At 40.6% G+C, this 15495-nt stretch overlaps 1 protein-coding gene and 1 long non-coding RNA gene across 2 annotated transcripts in view; one reads left to right on the top strand and one right to left on the bottom strand.

The window, feature by feature from the left end:
• Positions 1-5701: 5701 nt before the first annotated feature.
• On the top strand, positions 5702-6682 carry LOC134217769 (uncharacterized). The gene is made up of 3 exons (XR_009981160.1): positions 5702-6017; positions 6103-6231; positions 6300-6682. It is a non-coding gene; the product is annotated as an uncharacterized LOC134217769 (long non-coding RNA).
• A 5814-nt stretch (positions 6683-12496) lies between these two features.
• LOC134207923 (ras GTPase-activating protein-binding protein 1) overlaps positions 12497-15495 on the bottom strand; it is a 33601-nt gene continuing 30602 nt past the window's right edge. The window contains exon 6 of the mRNA XM_062683997.1: positions 12497-14050. Coding sequence (XP_062539981.1) covers positions 14030-14050 — 21 coding nt within the window. The 3' untranslated portion in view covers positions 12497-14029. The remainder of the gene's footprint in view (positions 14051-15495) is intronic.

Raw genomic sequence — 15495 nt, 5'->3', positions numbered from 1 at the left:
GGCCACGGCCTCCTCCCAACAATGACCAAATGCTATCATTTTTTACAGCACAAAGCCATAAGTATGCTAAATTGTCCGTACTGATAAAAAATCCTGCATTCCATTACAATTTCAGGATATTTGGATTTTTAGTTGTTGCTCCAATATGAGGAGACTTGATTAGTCACACATAAAATTGGCGAGAAAATTCAAGAAAATATAAATTGTGCTAAAGCGGATAATTTTTTTGTAGATATAGATATAATGAAGAATTTGCTCGAATTGAGTAGATATCATTTAAAGGGGATTAGGACTTCCCAATTTTGAAGATTCCATGCGCTGTCGAATTCCATAGCAAAAATCATTCATGAATACGCACAGCAAGTTGAAAAATCTGCGTATTTTTGAGAAAAAATATTTAAAAGTTCAGAGAGCACTTTTCTACTTTCATTAAAGCAAGTTCTTTGAGAAGGAACAATACCCTCCGAATATTTTCAAATTCTACTTTTGATAGCACTCCAAAAAATCAATAATGTATCAATAACAACAGTTGCATAACAACAACATCATGCATCCGTGAAGCTAAATTATACATTTCATGGAGAGTAACAGAAAAATGTTTCATCACAAACCTCGTGCTTAGAATGATAGGGCCGTAACTGCATTAATTCATTGCTCTTCGTCGATGTTATCTTTTTATCAATGCAGCGAATTGCGGTAGTTTGCCGAAGATTGAATGGTTTGGTGTGATAAAGGATGATTGTATCTTGCACCAGACGCATCAATCACGGTTGTAACTTTGGAAACAGTTGAGCTATTAACGAAACAAATCGATTAAGAGAAAACGATTAATACCCTTATGATTCTCAGCGCGTAATATTTTGGTAAAATAAAAATATTTATTTTTAAATCGAAATAATGATATTTGCATCTATGATTGTACAGCAATCGAGGGGAGATACATTAAATATCTAAGGGATCCCCAAAGTAATTTTGCTGCAAGAACATGAGAAAATTAAAATCGTTTTTACCTCCCAATATCCACTTCGCTCAATATTTTAGAAGTTTCCAATTAAGATGATAATTTATACATTTTAAATGGCATAAATGTAAAAGTTTCCAATATGAAATTTTGTGATTTTTGCCTTTCCCGTACAACAAAGTTGTACCGAAAGGCTATCATTTCACTCCAAAATCGAACTTTTTATAGAAGTCTCGGAGACCCATGATGTTATATACGCAAAGATTCTACAAAACTATTTGTAATTTTCTGGTTGAACTGAACTTTTAGTTCTTCTAGTTATCTAGTTAACACACCCCATCTACAAGAAAGGCGACAAGCTGGAATGTGAGAACTTTCGAGCGATCACCATCCTTAATGCCGCCTACAAAGTGATATCCCAGATCAACTTCCGTCGTCTGTCACCAGTAGTGAATGAGTTCGTGAGTTCGTTATCAAGCCGGCTTCGTTGACGGCCGCTCGACAACGGACCAGATCTTTACTGTACGGCAAATCCTTCAAAAATGCCGTGAATACCAGGTCCCAACGCACCATCTGTTCGTTTATTTCAAGGCGGCATACGACAGTATAGACCGCGTAGAGCTATGGAAAATTATGGACGAGAACAGCTTCCCTGGGAAGCTTACCAGACCGAGCGCGACAGGGCCCGCCTGGGAAGCAGTGTTACGATAGATGGGGATACCTTCGAGGTAATCGAGGAATTCGTCTACCTCGGATCCTTGCTAACGGCTGATAACAATGTTAGTCGTGAAATACGAAGGCGCAGCATCTGTGGAAGTCGGGCCTACTACGGGCTCCAGAAGAAACTGCGGTCAAAAAAGATTAGCCGCCGCACCAAATGTGTCATGTACAAGACGCTAATAAGGTCGGTTGTCCTCTACGGGCATGAAACATGGACAATGCTCGAGGAGGTTTGCAAGCACTCGGAGTATTTGAGAGACGGGTGCTTAGGCCCATCTTTGGCGGTGTGCAAGAAGACGGTGTGTGGCGGCGAAGAATGAACCACGAGCTCGGCCAACGCTACGGCGAACCCAGTATCCAGAAGGTAGCTAAAGCCGGAAGGGTACGATTGGCAGAACATGCTGCAAGAATGTCGGAAAGCAACCCTGCAAAGATGGTGTTCGCTTCCGATCCGGCAGGTAAGAGACGGCGTGGAGCGCAGCGACTGAGATGGGCAGACCAGGTGCAAAACGACTTGGCAGGCGAGGATGGAGAGATGCGGCCTCGAACCGTGTATTGTGGCGTCAAATTGTTGATTCAGTGTTATCTGTTTAGATGTAGAATAAATAAATGATGAAATGAATTGCTGACAATTATCTAGAAGTAAGAACCTGTTCGGAATATGGATTCGGTCGAAAAGATGTGGGAAAGTTTGAAGAGGAAGAGTTTCGGAAACAAAACTGGATTTGCTGCCTTGAATTTCATCCGGCGATGTCTACATAATAGGGTGGTTCAAAAAATCAATTTTGCTCCACAGTGCTCATCTGATTCTTTACCATGTTCTGAGTGTCCTCTGAAAATTTGAGCTCATTTGGATTAAAACTGATTTAGCACAAGCCGTTTCAAGTTTGCATGCAAATTAGTATGGGGAAATTTAATTTTTCATTATACTGTTAATGATGCCTCCCCATCAAGCGCAGGTTAAAAGAAAACCTATATAGCTAAAAGGAATACTCAACAGCTTTCACTCAGTGAAAACCGCATCTCAATTAATCGTTCCAATAATTAGTAATCGAATTTAATCCATAACGTGGTTTTCTGGAGCTAATTGCATAACTCATCAACAGGCAACATTGCTGCTCGTGGCGCGAAAGATAGCACACACAAATTCAGGCTACTATGTTGCACTGCACATTTCAGTGATGCCCTCAAAGAAGTTTAACGATCATGACTAAAGATTCGCAACCTGTCTTAAAATCCATTACTAATTATTGGGGCGATTAATCAACATGCGATTTTCGTTGGGTGAAAGCTGTTGAGTATTCCTTTTAGCTATGTAGGTTTTCTTTTAACCTGCGCTTAATGGGGGAACGTCATTAACAGTATAATGAAAAAAACAATTTCCCCATACTAATTTGCATGCAAACTTGAAACGGCTTGTGCTAAATCAGTTTTAATCCAAATGAGCTCAAATTTTCAGAGGACACACAGAACATGGTAAAGAATCAGATGAGCACTGTGGAGCAAAATCGATTTTTTGAACCACCCTACTGCATAATCTTCGAGGATGTCGGAAGAAGGATCGTTGAAGGATCATTTTTCCAAGTTTGATGAACTTATTCACCAACTCAAGAACGCAGGATCAGAGATGTGTGAAAAGGATGACATTAGTCAGCTATTTATGACACTACCGTGTATGATACAGTTACAAGTACAGACCAATATGTCTAATCTAGAGTGCTTTGAAAATAGGTCGTATGTGCAAAAGAGAGTCTCTCTTTGCATCTATTCTCTTTCGATTATTACGAAACTATACAAAAGTTTACTTCGAATTTCTTGGCAGATATCCAAAGATATTAGCTTTGTCTATCATTCTGAAGTGGAATTGTAGCACAGCACCCAAAACTAGCCGATATATTAGCGAAAGAGAGCGTGGTCAAAGAGAATCTCTCGTTTGCACATACGACCTATTCTCAAAGCAATCTAGTAATAGACATTGTAGGGAAGCTACTGGAGAAGTAGATCCTGAACAGGCTGTCGCCGTACGTGGAGGAGGTAGGAGGATTATCGAGTGAGCAATTCGGCTTTCGGAGAGGAAGCTCTACTCTGGGTGCCATTAAATCGGTGGTTGACACTGCAAAAGTCGCCATCGAATGCAAGCGGCGTGGTATACGTTACTGCACAGTAATAACACTCGATATGCGGAATGCATTCAACAGTGCGTGCTAGATGGAGATCGCGAACTCGTTGAAGTTACTTTCAGAATCGAGTATTGATCTACGAGACAGACGAAGACTTGGTTAGCGCCCCCATCACGGCAGGTGTCCCACAGGGATCAATTTTGGGTCCATTGCTGTGGATGACTTAAAGTTCCCACCCAGGAGTCAAGTTAGTGGGATTGGCACTCCCAACGGAAGAGCAGCTAGACGCAGCGTCTCTTGAAGATGGCTGGGAAGATATTCGATCCGCCATTGGTAGCACCGCAACCGCTGCACTTGGCACGGTGCCCCCGATGACGTAACCATGACCGTGTACGGAGAATCCATCGGGGAGGTTGAATTGACAGCAGCCTATTCGATAAGTCTAGTGGAAGAATGGTTGCGCAGCAAGAAGCTCCAGCTGGCGCATCATAAAACGGAGATGGTAGTCTTTAACAATCGGAAATCGGTTCAAGAGGCGACAATCAGAGTCGGCGGCTGCGACATCACCTCCAAGAGATATCTGAAACAATTGGGGTGATGCTCGACGATAAGTTGAGCTTTAAAAGTCACGTCGACTACGCAAGCGCGCGTCGACGGCGATAGCGGCACTATCGAGGATGATCGGGAACAGCTTTAGGGTGTGCTCCAGCAAGCGCAGGTTGCTGGCAAGCGTGGCGGTTTCAATACTACGATACGGAGGTCCAGCCTGAGGATCGGCGTTGAGTGTACAACGTACGAAAGCTGGAGAGTACTCATAGGCTAATGTGCCTGAGAGTCGTCAGTGCATATCGCACCGTATCTCGCGAAGCGGCATGTGTACTCGCGGACATGATGCCTATCAAACTGGTGGTGGAGGAAGACGAGGAGTGCTACGCCCTCAGGGACACCGATAACGCTCGAAGGATTATAAAGGCAGCAACGGTAGCTAAATGGTAGAGGGAGTGGGACAACTCGGCTATTAAGGTAAGGTGGACCCATCGCCTAGTCACTAGCGTGTCGGTATGGATTAGCAGTAGGGATGTGTTCATTGAAGATTTATCGATATCGGCGATATTCATTTGTTGTTATATCGGTATCGGCGATATATCAGCTTTGAAAATATCGGATATCGGATCGACTTGTAACTTTATTTTGTCATCCCAAAAAAAAATGGAAATTTTAGTCGTTCTTATTCATTACGATAAGAACAATGATTTTTATGAAATAACTTTCACCGCATGTAGTTTATTGTGAATGATTTTAGAGGTCCTGTGAAGGGTTTTGTAAGCCTTTTCGTTCACGTATTTCGCCTTCCCAATCCATAAACTGTTTCATGGTTTAAGCAAAGTTAATTGACTATTTTTCGAGTATTTACAACCCGGATTGGAAATTCATTACAAGTGAAATTGCAAAACATATGAAAGATTTAGTTACAAAAATGTATTGGAGACACACTTCCTTCGGTGGGGTTTGCACCTAGGACCCCAGTATGTTAGACATGTGCTTTCCCTACCAAGCACAGTGGGCGCAGCAAGCCAAAAACGTGCGTTTTTTTATTTGCGTGCATACGGTTGATTTGACATAGGTGGTGTCTTCGGAAGAAAATTTTACCAAAAAATAAGCTATCTTTTGGAATATTACGGTGACCTAAAAATTCGCCTGTTAGGGTGACCCAAAAGTTTTTTTTTTTTTTTAATTTTCGTTCAAATAAATTTGAGCCGCTACAAAAGTGATAGAGCTTGAAAATACAAACAACTTCGTAGAATATACCAACTCTCTATCTTTTAACGATAGCGAGTTATGATGAAATTTCAAAAATTCGTGTCTACACAGAGAAAACAAAAATGGTTTTTATAAATGTTTTACACTTTACATTTAAAAGTTGGTTTGTTTTCCTAAAATTAAAAGTTCTTTTTTTACTTTGAAAGTTATATTTTCAATTTGAAAGTGTTTTTTATCTGTACTCAGTGTAAATTTAAAAGTTTTTTCTTTCAGTGTAAGAACTATAGAAATGTCAAATCCACAAAAAAAAAGTTTGTGCAAAAGTCGCAAAAGCAGCCATCAAAACAGAGTGCAAAACAAAACCAAAATTCCACTGCAAACCACTACAAAATTAGTTTGCAATGTCCACAGCGCAGATGCTACTTTTTATTTTTGGATTGCTTATTAAACGAAAGGTAGGTTCTGAAGAAGGTTCAGCCACAGTTTCTAGAATTGCGATAAGTGAATAATGTTTTTTTTAATCTTTATTAATTTCACCAGGCTTTTGGAAATAGTCCGATCGTACCGCGGTTTGCCGTCTCCCGCCATGATCACTACCTAACGGTTTCCCCCTGCCGCAAAACTCAAGTTTATGCTGAATCGGAAGCTCCATGGTACGATAAACCGAAGGTAAGTTGTCAATTAAAACATCCACGGCAATAATCTAAGGTGTTTTGCGTTTTATTATCAAATTTTAGTGTTTGCAGTGACCAGCAATGATTCCCCCCACGGGGAATGTCGATCTTGTTGATGCTGTTCTTTTTCCTGCTGGACCAGCTAATCGATAAAAAGAGTCAGTATGGTTCCTGACAGCTTGTATTGTGGAACGGGAAGTTGACCATCATTGACCTGAACCTGGAAGGTAATGCTAATGGATGCTATCATCAGCGTTGGACAGTAAGTTCATGTTCTGTACAAACTGCCAGATGACCGCAGTGATTCTGAGGAAATCGCGCATCGAGACCATCAGCTAAGGCAGCGTCGGAGCTAAGCTAAGGACTAGCGTCGGAGGACAGCCAGGAGAGGAATCTCCCGTGAGGATTTTATAAAGTTGAAAATGGTTGGAAATAAAATTAAATAATTCTCCTTTCTTTAAAATTTGTTATGTTTTGATTATTCTAATAAGAAAATTACCCATATTACCTTTTGAAACAAACAATATCATTCTTCTTTTTTTACTGTGTACATTTTTTTCGATTTGACAGTTCTACAGTTTATTTTAAAAGCTTGAACTTTCAATTTTATAGTTTGAAATTACTTTTAAAACGGCAGTTTCTGGACTTTAGTTTTGATTTTTCGCAACTCTCTACGAAAAAGAACCAACGCAACTTTTTAATTTTACCAATGCTTTTTTCAATTATACCAATGATATTTTTTTGTGTGTAAAACCAGTTTTTTTTCAAGAAAACTTTTTTTCTTATTGTTTTTCGACATGGACATGTTCTACAAAGTGAACAAGTACATCAAAACACACGTTTTCCTAAAAAATGTGGATATTTCGGAGGTATATTAGAGAAGTTATTCGACTTTTTCATATTATATAATGCAATTTTGCTATGTCTATATTTTTAATTGAGGCAAATTGTGGCAGATCAAACACCAACCATACGAAAGTATAGACATCCAACTACCAAATGCACTCTGTTTTATTAGGAGGAATTCGGAGGAAATATTGATTTGACAAACATTAAGGTGACTCAAATTAGTATAAAAATCACTTTTTAAATATATTCATGGACCACCCTATTCTTTTATTTCGCTTGAAACACTGATGCTATGTACATATTTGCACCCGAATTGTTAAACGTTTTGTCTTCACAAAAAATATTAGAAAGTTTTTGGAAAAATGAATGGGGAAATATGTATATCTGAACTGTTTTCATGCATTTTCTCATTCATCACCGCAATGAGCTTTATATCGTTCAAACGATTACAATATAGATGGAAATGTGAGCAAAGCATCAGGACTTTGAGAAAAATAAAATCAAGCGGATTGATATGCCAAATGGATTCTGTTATTATGATAGAAGCAACTTGGAGGAGCTATTGGTTTGATTTACATGAAAATGACTCAAGCTTATATAAACATGCTAAAACACTATTGTTGGGAATAGTCACGTTTGAATACTTTTGAGAGCAGATTCCATTTCGATCAGCTTCAAAGCTGTAACATAATTTATTTATTATTCATTTACATTATTAATTCATACTTTTAATCTTACATTCTAGTATTAGAATCTAGCGGACCTTTTTCCCAACATACTTTAAATTTCTTCGATATACTCGACTGTAACTCTTAATGTACGAAAAAGGTACATTAAAGCAAAAGAAATGCCTAAAGCATGTATAAGAACGATGTTAAACTCATTTATGAGAAAATGTATGAAAAATGTTTAGATATATTTCCCAACACATTAAAAAAAAAAGATTTTTTTTGTGTCTTTATAAGGGGGGCTTTCAGTCCTTCGCTGGCTCACCTGCGAAAAAAAAGTATTTTGTCCTGTCAAAACGTTTACCAGTTTGGATCCAAATATGTACAGAGCATCGAGCGAAATAATTAAAATGATTAAACGGTAGGGTGGTCCATGAATATATTAAAAAAATGATTTTTATACTAATTTGAGTCACTTTAATGTTTGTCAAATCAATATTTCCTCCGAATGCCTCCTAATAATTATTATTATTTATTCAGACTAAGGCCGAAGTGACCTGTGCGGTATATAAGAGTCTTCTCCATTCGGCTCGGTCCATGGCTGCACGTCGCCAACCACGCAGTCTACGGAGGGTCCGCAAATCATCTTCCACCTGATCGATCCACCTTGCCCGCTGCGCACCTCGCCTTCTTGTGCCCGTCGGATCGTTGTCGAGAACCATTTTCACCGGGTTACTGTCCGACATTCTGGCTACGTGCCCGGCCCATCGCAGTCGTCCGATTTTCGCGGTGTGAACGATGGATGGTTCTCCCAACAGCTGATGCAATTCGTGGTTCATTCGCCTCCTCCACGTACCGTCCGCCATCTGCACCCACCATAGATGGTACGCAGCACTTTCCTTTCGAAAACTCCAAGTGCGCGTTGGTCCTCCACGAGCATCGTCCAGGTCTCGTGTCCGTAGAGGACTACCGGTCTAATTAGCGTTTTGTAGATTGTCAGTTTGGTACGGCGGCGAACTCTATTCGATCGGAGCGTCTTGCGGAGTCCAAAGTACGTACGATTTCCAGCCACTATGCGTCTCCGAATTTCTCTGCTGGTGTCATTTTCGGCAGTCACCAGTGAGCCCAAGTACACAAATTCTTCTACCGCCTCGATTTCGTCACCACCGATGCAAACTCGCGGTGGGTGGCTCACATTGTCTTCTCTTGAACCTCTTCCTATCATGTACTTCGTCTTCGACGTGTTGATGACTAGTCCGATCCGCTTAGCTTCCCTCTTCAGTCTGATGTAGGCTTCCTCCATCTTCTCAAAGTTACGTGCCATAATATCTATGTCGTCGGCGAAACCAAATAGTTGGACGGACTTATTGAAAATTGTACCACTCGTGTTAATCCCTGCTCTTCGTATTACACCTTCCAAAGCGATGTTGAATAGCAAACACGAAAGACCATCACCTTGCCGTAACCCTCTGCGGGTTTCGAAGGGACTCGAGAATGCCCCTGAAACTCGAACTACGCACATCACCCGATCCATCGTTGCTTTGATCAACCGTGTCAGTTTATCCGGAAAGCCGTGTTCGTGCATTAGCTGCCATAGCTGGTCTCGATCGATTGTATCATATGCGGCTTTGAAGTCGATGAATAGATGATGTGTGGGCACGTTGTATTCGCGGCATTTCTGCAGTACTTGGCGAATGGCAAACACCTGGTCCGTGGTGGAGCGTTCGCCCATAAAACCCGCCTGGTACTGCCCCACGAACTCCCTTGCAGTTGGTGCTAGTCGACGGCATAAAATTTGGGATAGTACCTTGTAGGCGGCGTTCAGCAATGTGATTGCGCGGTAGTTGCTACAATCCAGCTTATCGCCCTTTTGTAGATGGGACACGACACCTTCCATCCACTCCTGCGGCAAAACTTCCTCCTCCCAAATCTTGGTAATGACCCAGTGCAGCGCTCTAGCCAGTGCCTCACCACCGTGTTTAAATAGCTCTCCTGGTAGTTGGTCAACCCCAGGGGCTTTGTTGCTCTTGAGCCGGCCAATCTCCTCCTGGATTTCCTGGAGATCCGGAGCCGGTAGAATTATGTCCTGCGCGCGTTCTCCCAGGTCCATCACCATACCGCCATCTTCGTCTGCCACATCGCCATTCAGGTGTTCTTCGTAGTGCTGCCGCCACCTTTGGATCACCTCACGCTCGTTCGTAAGAAGGTTCCCGTTTATGTCCTTACACATATCGGGCTGTGGCACGTGGCCCTTACGTGAACGGTTTAACTTCTCATAGAACTTTCGTGTGTTATTAGCGCGGTACAGTTGATCCGTTTCTTCACGGTCTCGATCTTCCTGCTGGCGCTTTTCCTCCGGAAAATCGAGTTTTGTCTGTTCCGCGCCTGTTTATATCGTGCCTCGTTCGCCCTCGTGCGGTGTTGCAGCAGTCTCGCCCATGCTGCATTCTTCTCTTCCACTAACTGCTCACATTCGCCGTCATACCAGTCGTTTCTCTGATTCAGGGCACCGTGCCTAGTGCCGCGGTTGCGGTGCTACCTATGGCGGATCGAATATCTCTCCAGCCATCTTCAAGAGATGCTGCGCCTAGCTGCTCTTCCGTTGGAAGTGCCACTTCCAGCTGCTGCGCGTATTCTTGGGCTAGTCTACCGTCTTGTAGCCGCCCAATGTTAAGCCGCGGCGTCCGACTTCGACGCGTGTTGTACACCGTCGAGAGTTTTGAGCGCAGGCATACTGCAACGAGGTAGTGGTCGGATTCAATATTCGCACTGCGGTAAGTGCGGACGTTCGTGATGTCGGAGAAGAATTTACCGTCGATTAGAACGTGGTCGATTTGGTTTTCCGTTTCTTGGTTAGGTGATCTCCATGTGGCCTTGTGGATATTTTTGCGGGGAAAGAAGGTGCTTCGGACTACCATTCCGCGGGAGGCTGCGATGCATAAACTTCGCATCGTTGGCCGTTGTCATTCGATACGGTGTGCAGACTAACCGGTCCGATGACCGGTTTATACATTTCCTCCCTTCCTACCTGTGCGTTCATGTCACCGATGACGATTTTAACGTCCCGCAGTGGGCATCCATCGTATGTCTGCTCCAGCTGTGCGTAGAACGCTTCTCTCTCGTCGTCGGGTCTCCCTTCGTGTGGGCAGTGCACGTTGATGATGCTATAGTTGAAGAAACGGCCTTTAATCCTCAGCTTGCACATCCTTGCGTTGATTGGCTGCCACCCAATCACGCGTTGGCGCATCTTACCCAGCACTATGAAGCCGGTTCCCAGCTCGTTGGTGGTGCCACAGCTTTGGTAGAAGGTAGCCGCTCGATGCCCGCTTTTCCACACTTTCTGTCCTGTCCAGCAAATCTCCTGCAGCGCCACGATGTCGAAATTGCGGGGATGTAATTCATCGTAGATCATCCTGTCGCAACCTGCGAAACCTAGCGACTTGCAATTCCATGTTCCAAGCTTCCAATCGTGATCCTGTATTCGTCGCCTAGGTCTTTGCCGATTATAAACTCCTCCTAATAAACCAGAGTGCATTTGGTAGTTGGATGTCTATACTTTCGTATGGTTGGTGTTTGATCTGCCACAATTTGCCCCAATTAAAAATATAGGCATAGCAAAATTGCATTATATAATATGAAAAAGTCGAATAACTTCTCTAATATACCTCCGAAATATCCACATTTTTTAGGAAAACGTGTGATTTGATGTACTTGTTCACTTTGTAGAACATGTCCATGTCGAAAAACAATAAGAAAAAAAGTTTTCTTGAAAAAAACTGGTTTTAGATACGATTTTTTGAAATTTCATCATAACTCGCTACCGTTAAAAGATAGAGAGTTGGTATATTCTACGAAGTTGTTTGTATTTTCAAGCTCTATCACTTTTGTAGCGGCTCAATTTTTTTGAACGAAAATAAAAAAAAATTTTTTTGGATCACCCTAACAGGCGAATTTTCAGGTCACCCTAATATTTCAAAAGATAGCTTATTTTTTGGTAAAATTTTCTTCCGAAAACACCACCTATGTCAAATCAACCGTTTGCACGCAAATAAAAAAACGCACGTTTTTGGCTTGCTGCGCCCACTGTGCCAAGCTACGAAGGACCTCCGTCGTCCTGATGAGTCGATATTTCAAACACCAGACACAATGGACATTTTAAAAATGTTGTGGACTTGCTACATATGTAGGTAGTTGATTTAATTGGCATCATATGTTTTTTAAATCGATAACAAAGATTTATCGATATCGTCGATATTTGAATTGAATGATATCGGATATCGTATCAATAAATTTCATCCGATAATATCGATTTTATCGATATTTGCGATTTCGAAGTAGGTTAGATCCGCCGTCGGGGACTATCCGAGTCGTTCGCGATCGCGACAGGGCAGCAGCTAAATGGCTCAACGAATAAGGTGAGAGCTGAATGACTCAAGGCAATCGAAATTTTGTTATCGGAGTAGGCTAGGCCCACCCGCGGGGACCAGCGGAGTAGTTCGTGGCGTGCGAATCCACCGGCTCCGGGTCGTCGGGGCACCATTGAACCGGAATTTATCTCCACCCGGAATCCTTGGATTGACCTCGGCACTCGTCCGGTCACCCGTTGAGACGGGTCGTCGGTTACGGGGGAGCTTCCGACGTCGGGGAACTCCCCGTCGGAGTAGGATTGTTGTGCCCGGAACTTTCTGGCAATAGACTAAACAATAGGGTGCTAAGACTAGGCATTCGAAGAAATGGAAAACATTTTATTTTCAATTTAATTATGCTTAAATAACGTATTTTTTATTTAGTTTTGTCGTGTTTCACATTATTGTTTAGCAATTAGTTAAGTTTTTTTTCACCTAATGTCTTGTTGAATTGATCAGATGTTCACACAAAAGCACTGACTGAAACATATGTGTGTCTACTTTCTATCTCGGTATTTTTTTGAAATCAATTATTCATATGTAACTATGGATGTTGAATTACAAAAAGAATGCTCTACTTAAAAATGCAGTCAATCAAACATTTTCATTTAAAAAAAATGTGAACAGTTTTCTATCTAAATTATTTCTTATTCCTTTCTTTATTTTCATTCCTACTGTGAGAACTTGCGTCGCAGTGCTTGGTTGTACTTAGAAAGTCATTCTCTGTTCCTAAATTATTTACTCTGTCCTAATTGCATCTTTTGTTTATTTTTTTTTTCTAGTTTTTAGCTTAAGTAAGTTTAGCATACCTTGTCGCTAAGTTAACGCTTTCGTTCATTGACAAATCACGATAAATTTGTTACGATAGCTTTCATAAATAGACCGATGATTTATCATTGAGCCCGGCGAATGGGAAAATAATCTAAATATGTACTGATTACTACTTCTTTTACATCAATCTCATGTTTCTCCTTGTAATGCTTTCTTCAATTACTCTTCAAAAGACATTGGAGATCTTCTGTTACAAGTAGGAGCGCACACAGTGAGCACCTATGCGGAAGAAAGAGTTTTTTTCTCATCGTGTTGGGAAACTTTGACACTAACAATGGAAGAAGAAAGAAAATGTTGAACTACATTGTATCAAAGGTTTAGCAACACCAGACGGCTGTGAAACCCTCAGACAATTTAACTCGAAATGTTTGGCAATATGTTTTTTTATAACAATTAGATAAAACAAACATACTGGAGTTGTGCATCTAGCAATAATAAATAAAAATTTAAAACATTTCAAGTGTTTCCTAGTTTTTTCTTAAAGCAGTTTCCCTTTATGGATTGGTAAAAAGTTTTTCATCCCCTATTCGAAATAAAAAATACTCTTGTCCAACTAAATTATCTGTATAGTCTACACTCAGACATTTTTATCTCTATGGTGTATTAAAAAACTTGTCTCATCCAGTTTACTATTAGTGCTTAATCTTTTGATATTCTTAAGGTTTCCTAACAATACGTTTTTAGAGTCAAATCGTTACTTTGATTTACGCTTTATTACTTTCTTTTTTAACTTTCTTGTGGTTGAAATATTTAATATTACAGTTTCACAAAAGTTATGCATTCACACAATGGGTACTCGTTTGAACCATTTTACTACTACTGATTCTGATGTATTGTTGCTATAATCGAAGTTAGTTGTGTTGAATTATTGTTATTATAGTAATTATTATTGTTTGTTATCCATTGACGCGCGACATGTTGCTTCCTAGGGGGGAAGGGGGAGTTTTACACTTCGATGCTCCGCTCGCTTGTGGGTGAGTGGTAATGTGTATCTATTTTAGGTATGTTGCTTATGTAAATTGCTGAACTTTAACCGAAATTAGCGGTTTGATGGATGGTACTGTGGAAAAGAAAAACAAGAGTTCTATTGTTAGTGGATGTATAGAATATAGAAATAGTCTGTTTGACTTTTGTTGACGCTAAGGCCTAAACTTGAACACTGGAAATTGGTAAAGCTTAACATTAACATTATTAAAAATTATATCGAAATACAATTCGGGAATTCTTTCGGAAAATCCTTTACGATTTACTTCGATTTTTTTTAAAAATAATTCCTGTTTTTCTTAAGAATTTATTTGGGAATTATTTCAGGAATTCTTTTGAAATTATTTCAGTTGAAATTTCTTAAGGCAATTCGAAAATAATTTTCGCAGGAATTTTTAAAGGATTTTCTAAAGAAATATCCTCGAAGGAAAATCCGAAAAAGTTAAAAGAATGCCGTAAGAAAATTCTAAAGAGATACATAGGGAAGAAAATTCCGAAAGAACTTTCAAAAGACATTTCGAAGGAGATCCTGAGAGGCTTTTCGATGAATTTCTAAAGGAATTCCCGAAGATTGATTTCCGAAGAAATTTCTAAATACCTTGGAATTCGAGCCCCATCGTGCCTCAGTTTAATTCCACCAGTGTTCAAGCCCACAATAAACAAATTCTATTCTTCTTCTATGCTTGAAAAAGAAAGTGAATTAAACAACAGAAAACCTTATGGACTGGTTCTTTTTCAGTTGTGAGGCGAGTTGATTACCTACATCATCTGCACTTTCCCTCTTGCGGATTTCCCTGATTTGCCCAAGGTAATGTCCTGATTTTTCCAGGTTGTCATCAATTCCCTGATAATTTAAGGTTTTCCAGGTTTTTTTCAGGTAGTCGACACCCTATTTATTCATTTCCCGGATTCCTTCAATTTCCATCCCGCTGGTTGTGGTGGGCCATCGACATTAGATCTACTAGGCTAAGATAGACTTCTGGTGAAAATTTCAGCTCAATTGGTTGAAATTTAGTTGTGCTTCAAATCGATTTAGTATTTTTGGCATGATTTTGCCCCTAAAAAAATCGTAACTCTGAGTGGCATGAACGAAATTCATTGCGAAAACAACTAAATGAAAGCCATACCTATCCTCGAAAACTTTGTAGAACATTGTGTTATAATCGTGTTATACATTGTGTTATAAACAGATCTTCTACGTGTTTCAACAGATTTCCTCCTTCGAGATACTCAAAAATCAACATTTTTCATTGATAAGAGGCCGCCTATGAAATCTACATCCAGATATTTTTTTGGATTGAATTTGTCGGGAAGTTGCAGCTACACATTTATTTTAGTATAGCACGGTATTAAATCTTATTATTATTATTTATTCAGACTAAGGCCGAAGTGGCCTGTGCGGTATATAAGAGTCTTCTCCATTCGGCTCGGTCCATGGCTACACGTCGCCAACCACGCAGTCTACGGAGGGTCCGCAAGTCATCTTCCACCTGATCGATCCACCTTGCCCGCGCACCTCGC

Source organism: Armigeres subalbatus, chromosome 1, assembly GCF_024139115.2.
Source record: "Armigeres subalbatus isolate Guangzhou_Male chromosome 1, GZ_Asu_2, whole genome shotgun sequence".
In the NCBI taxonomy this organism is placed as follows: Eukaryota; Metazoa; Arthropoda; class Insecta; order Diptera; family Culicidae; genus Armigeres; species Armigeres subalbatus.
The sequence above is the reverse complement of the archived record's forward strand: the minus strand, read 5'-3'. Positions and strand labels throughout refer to the sequence as shown.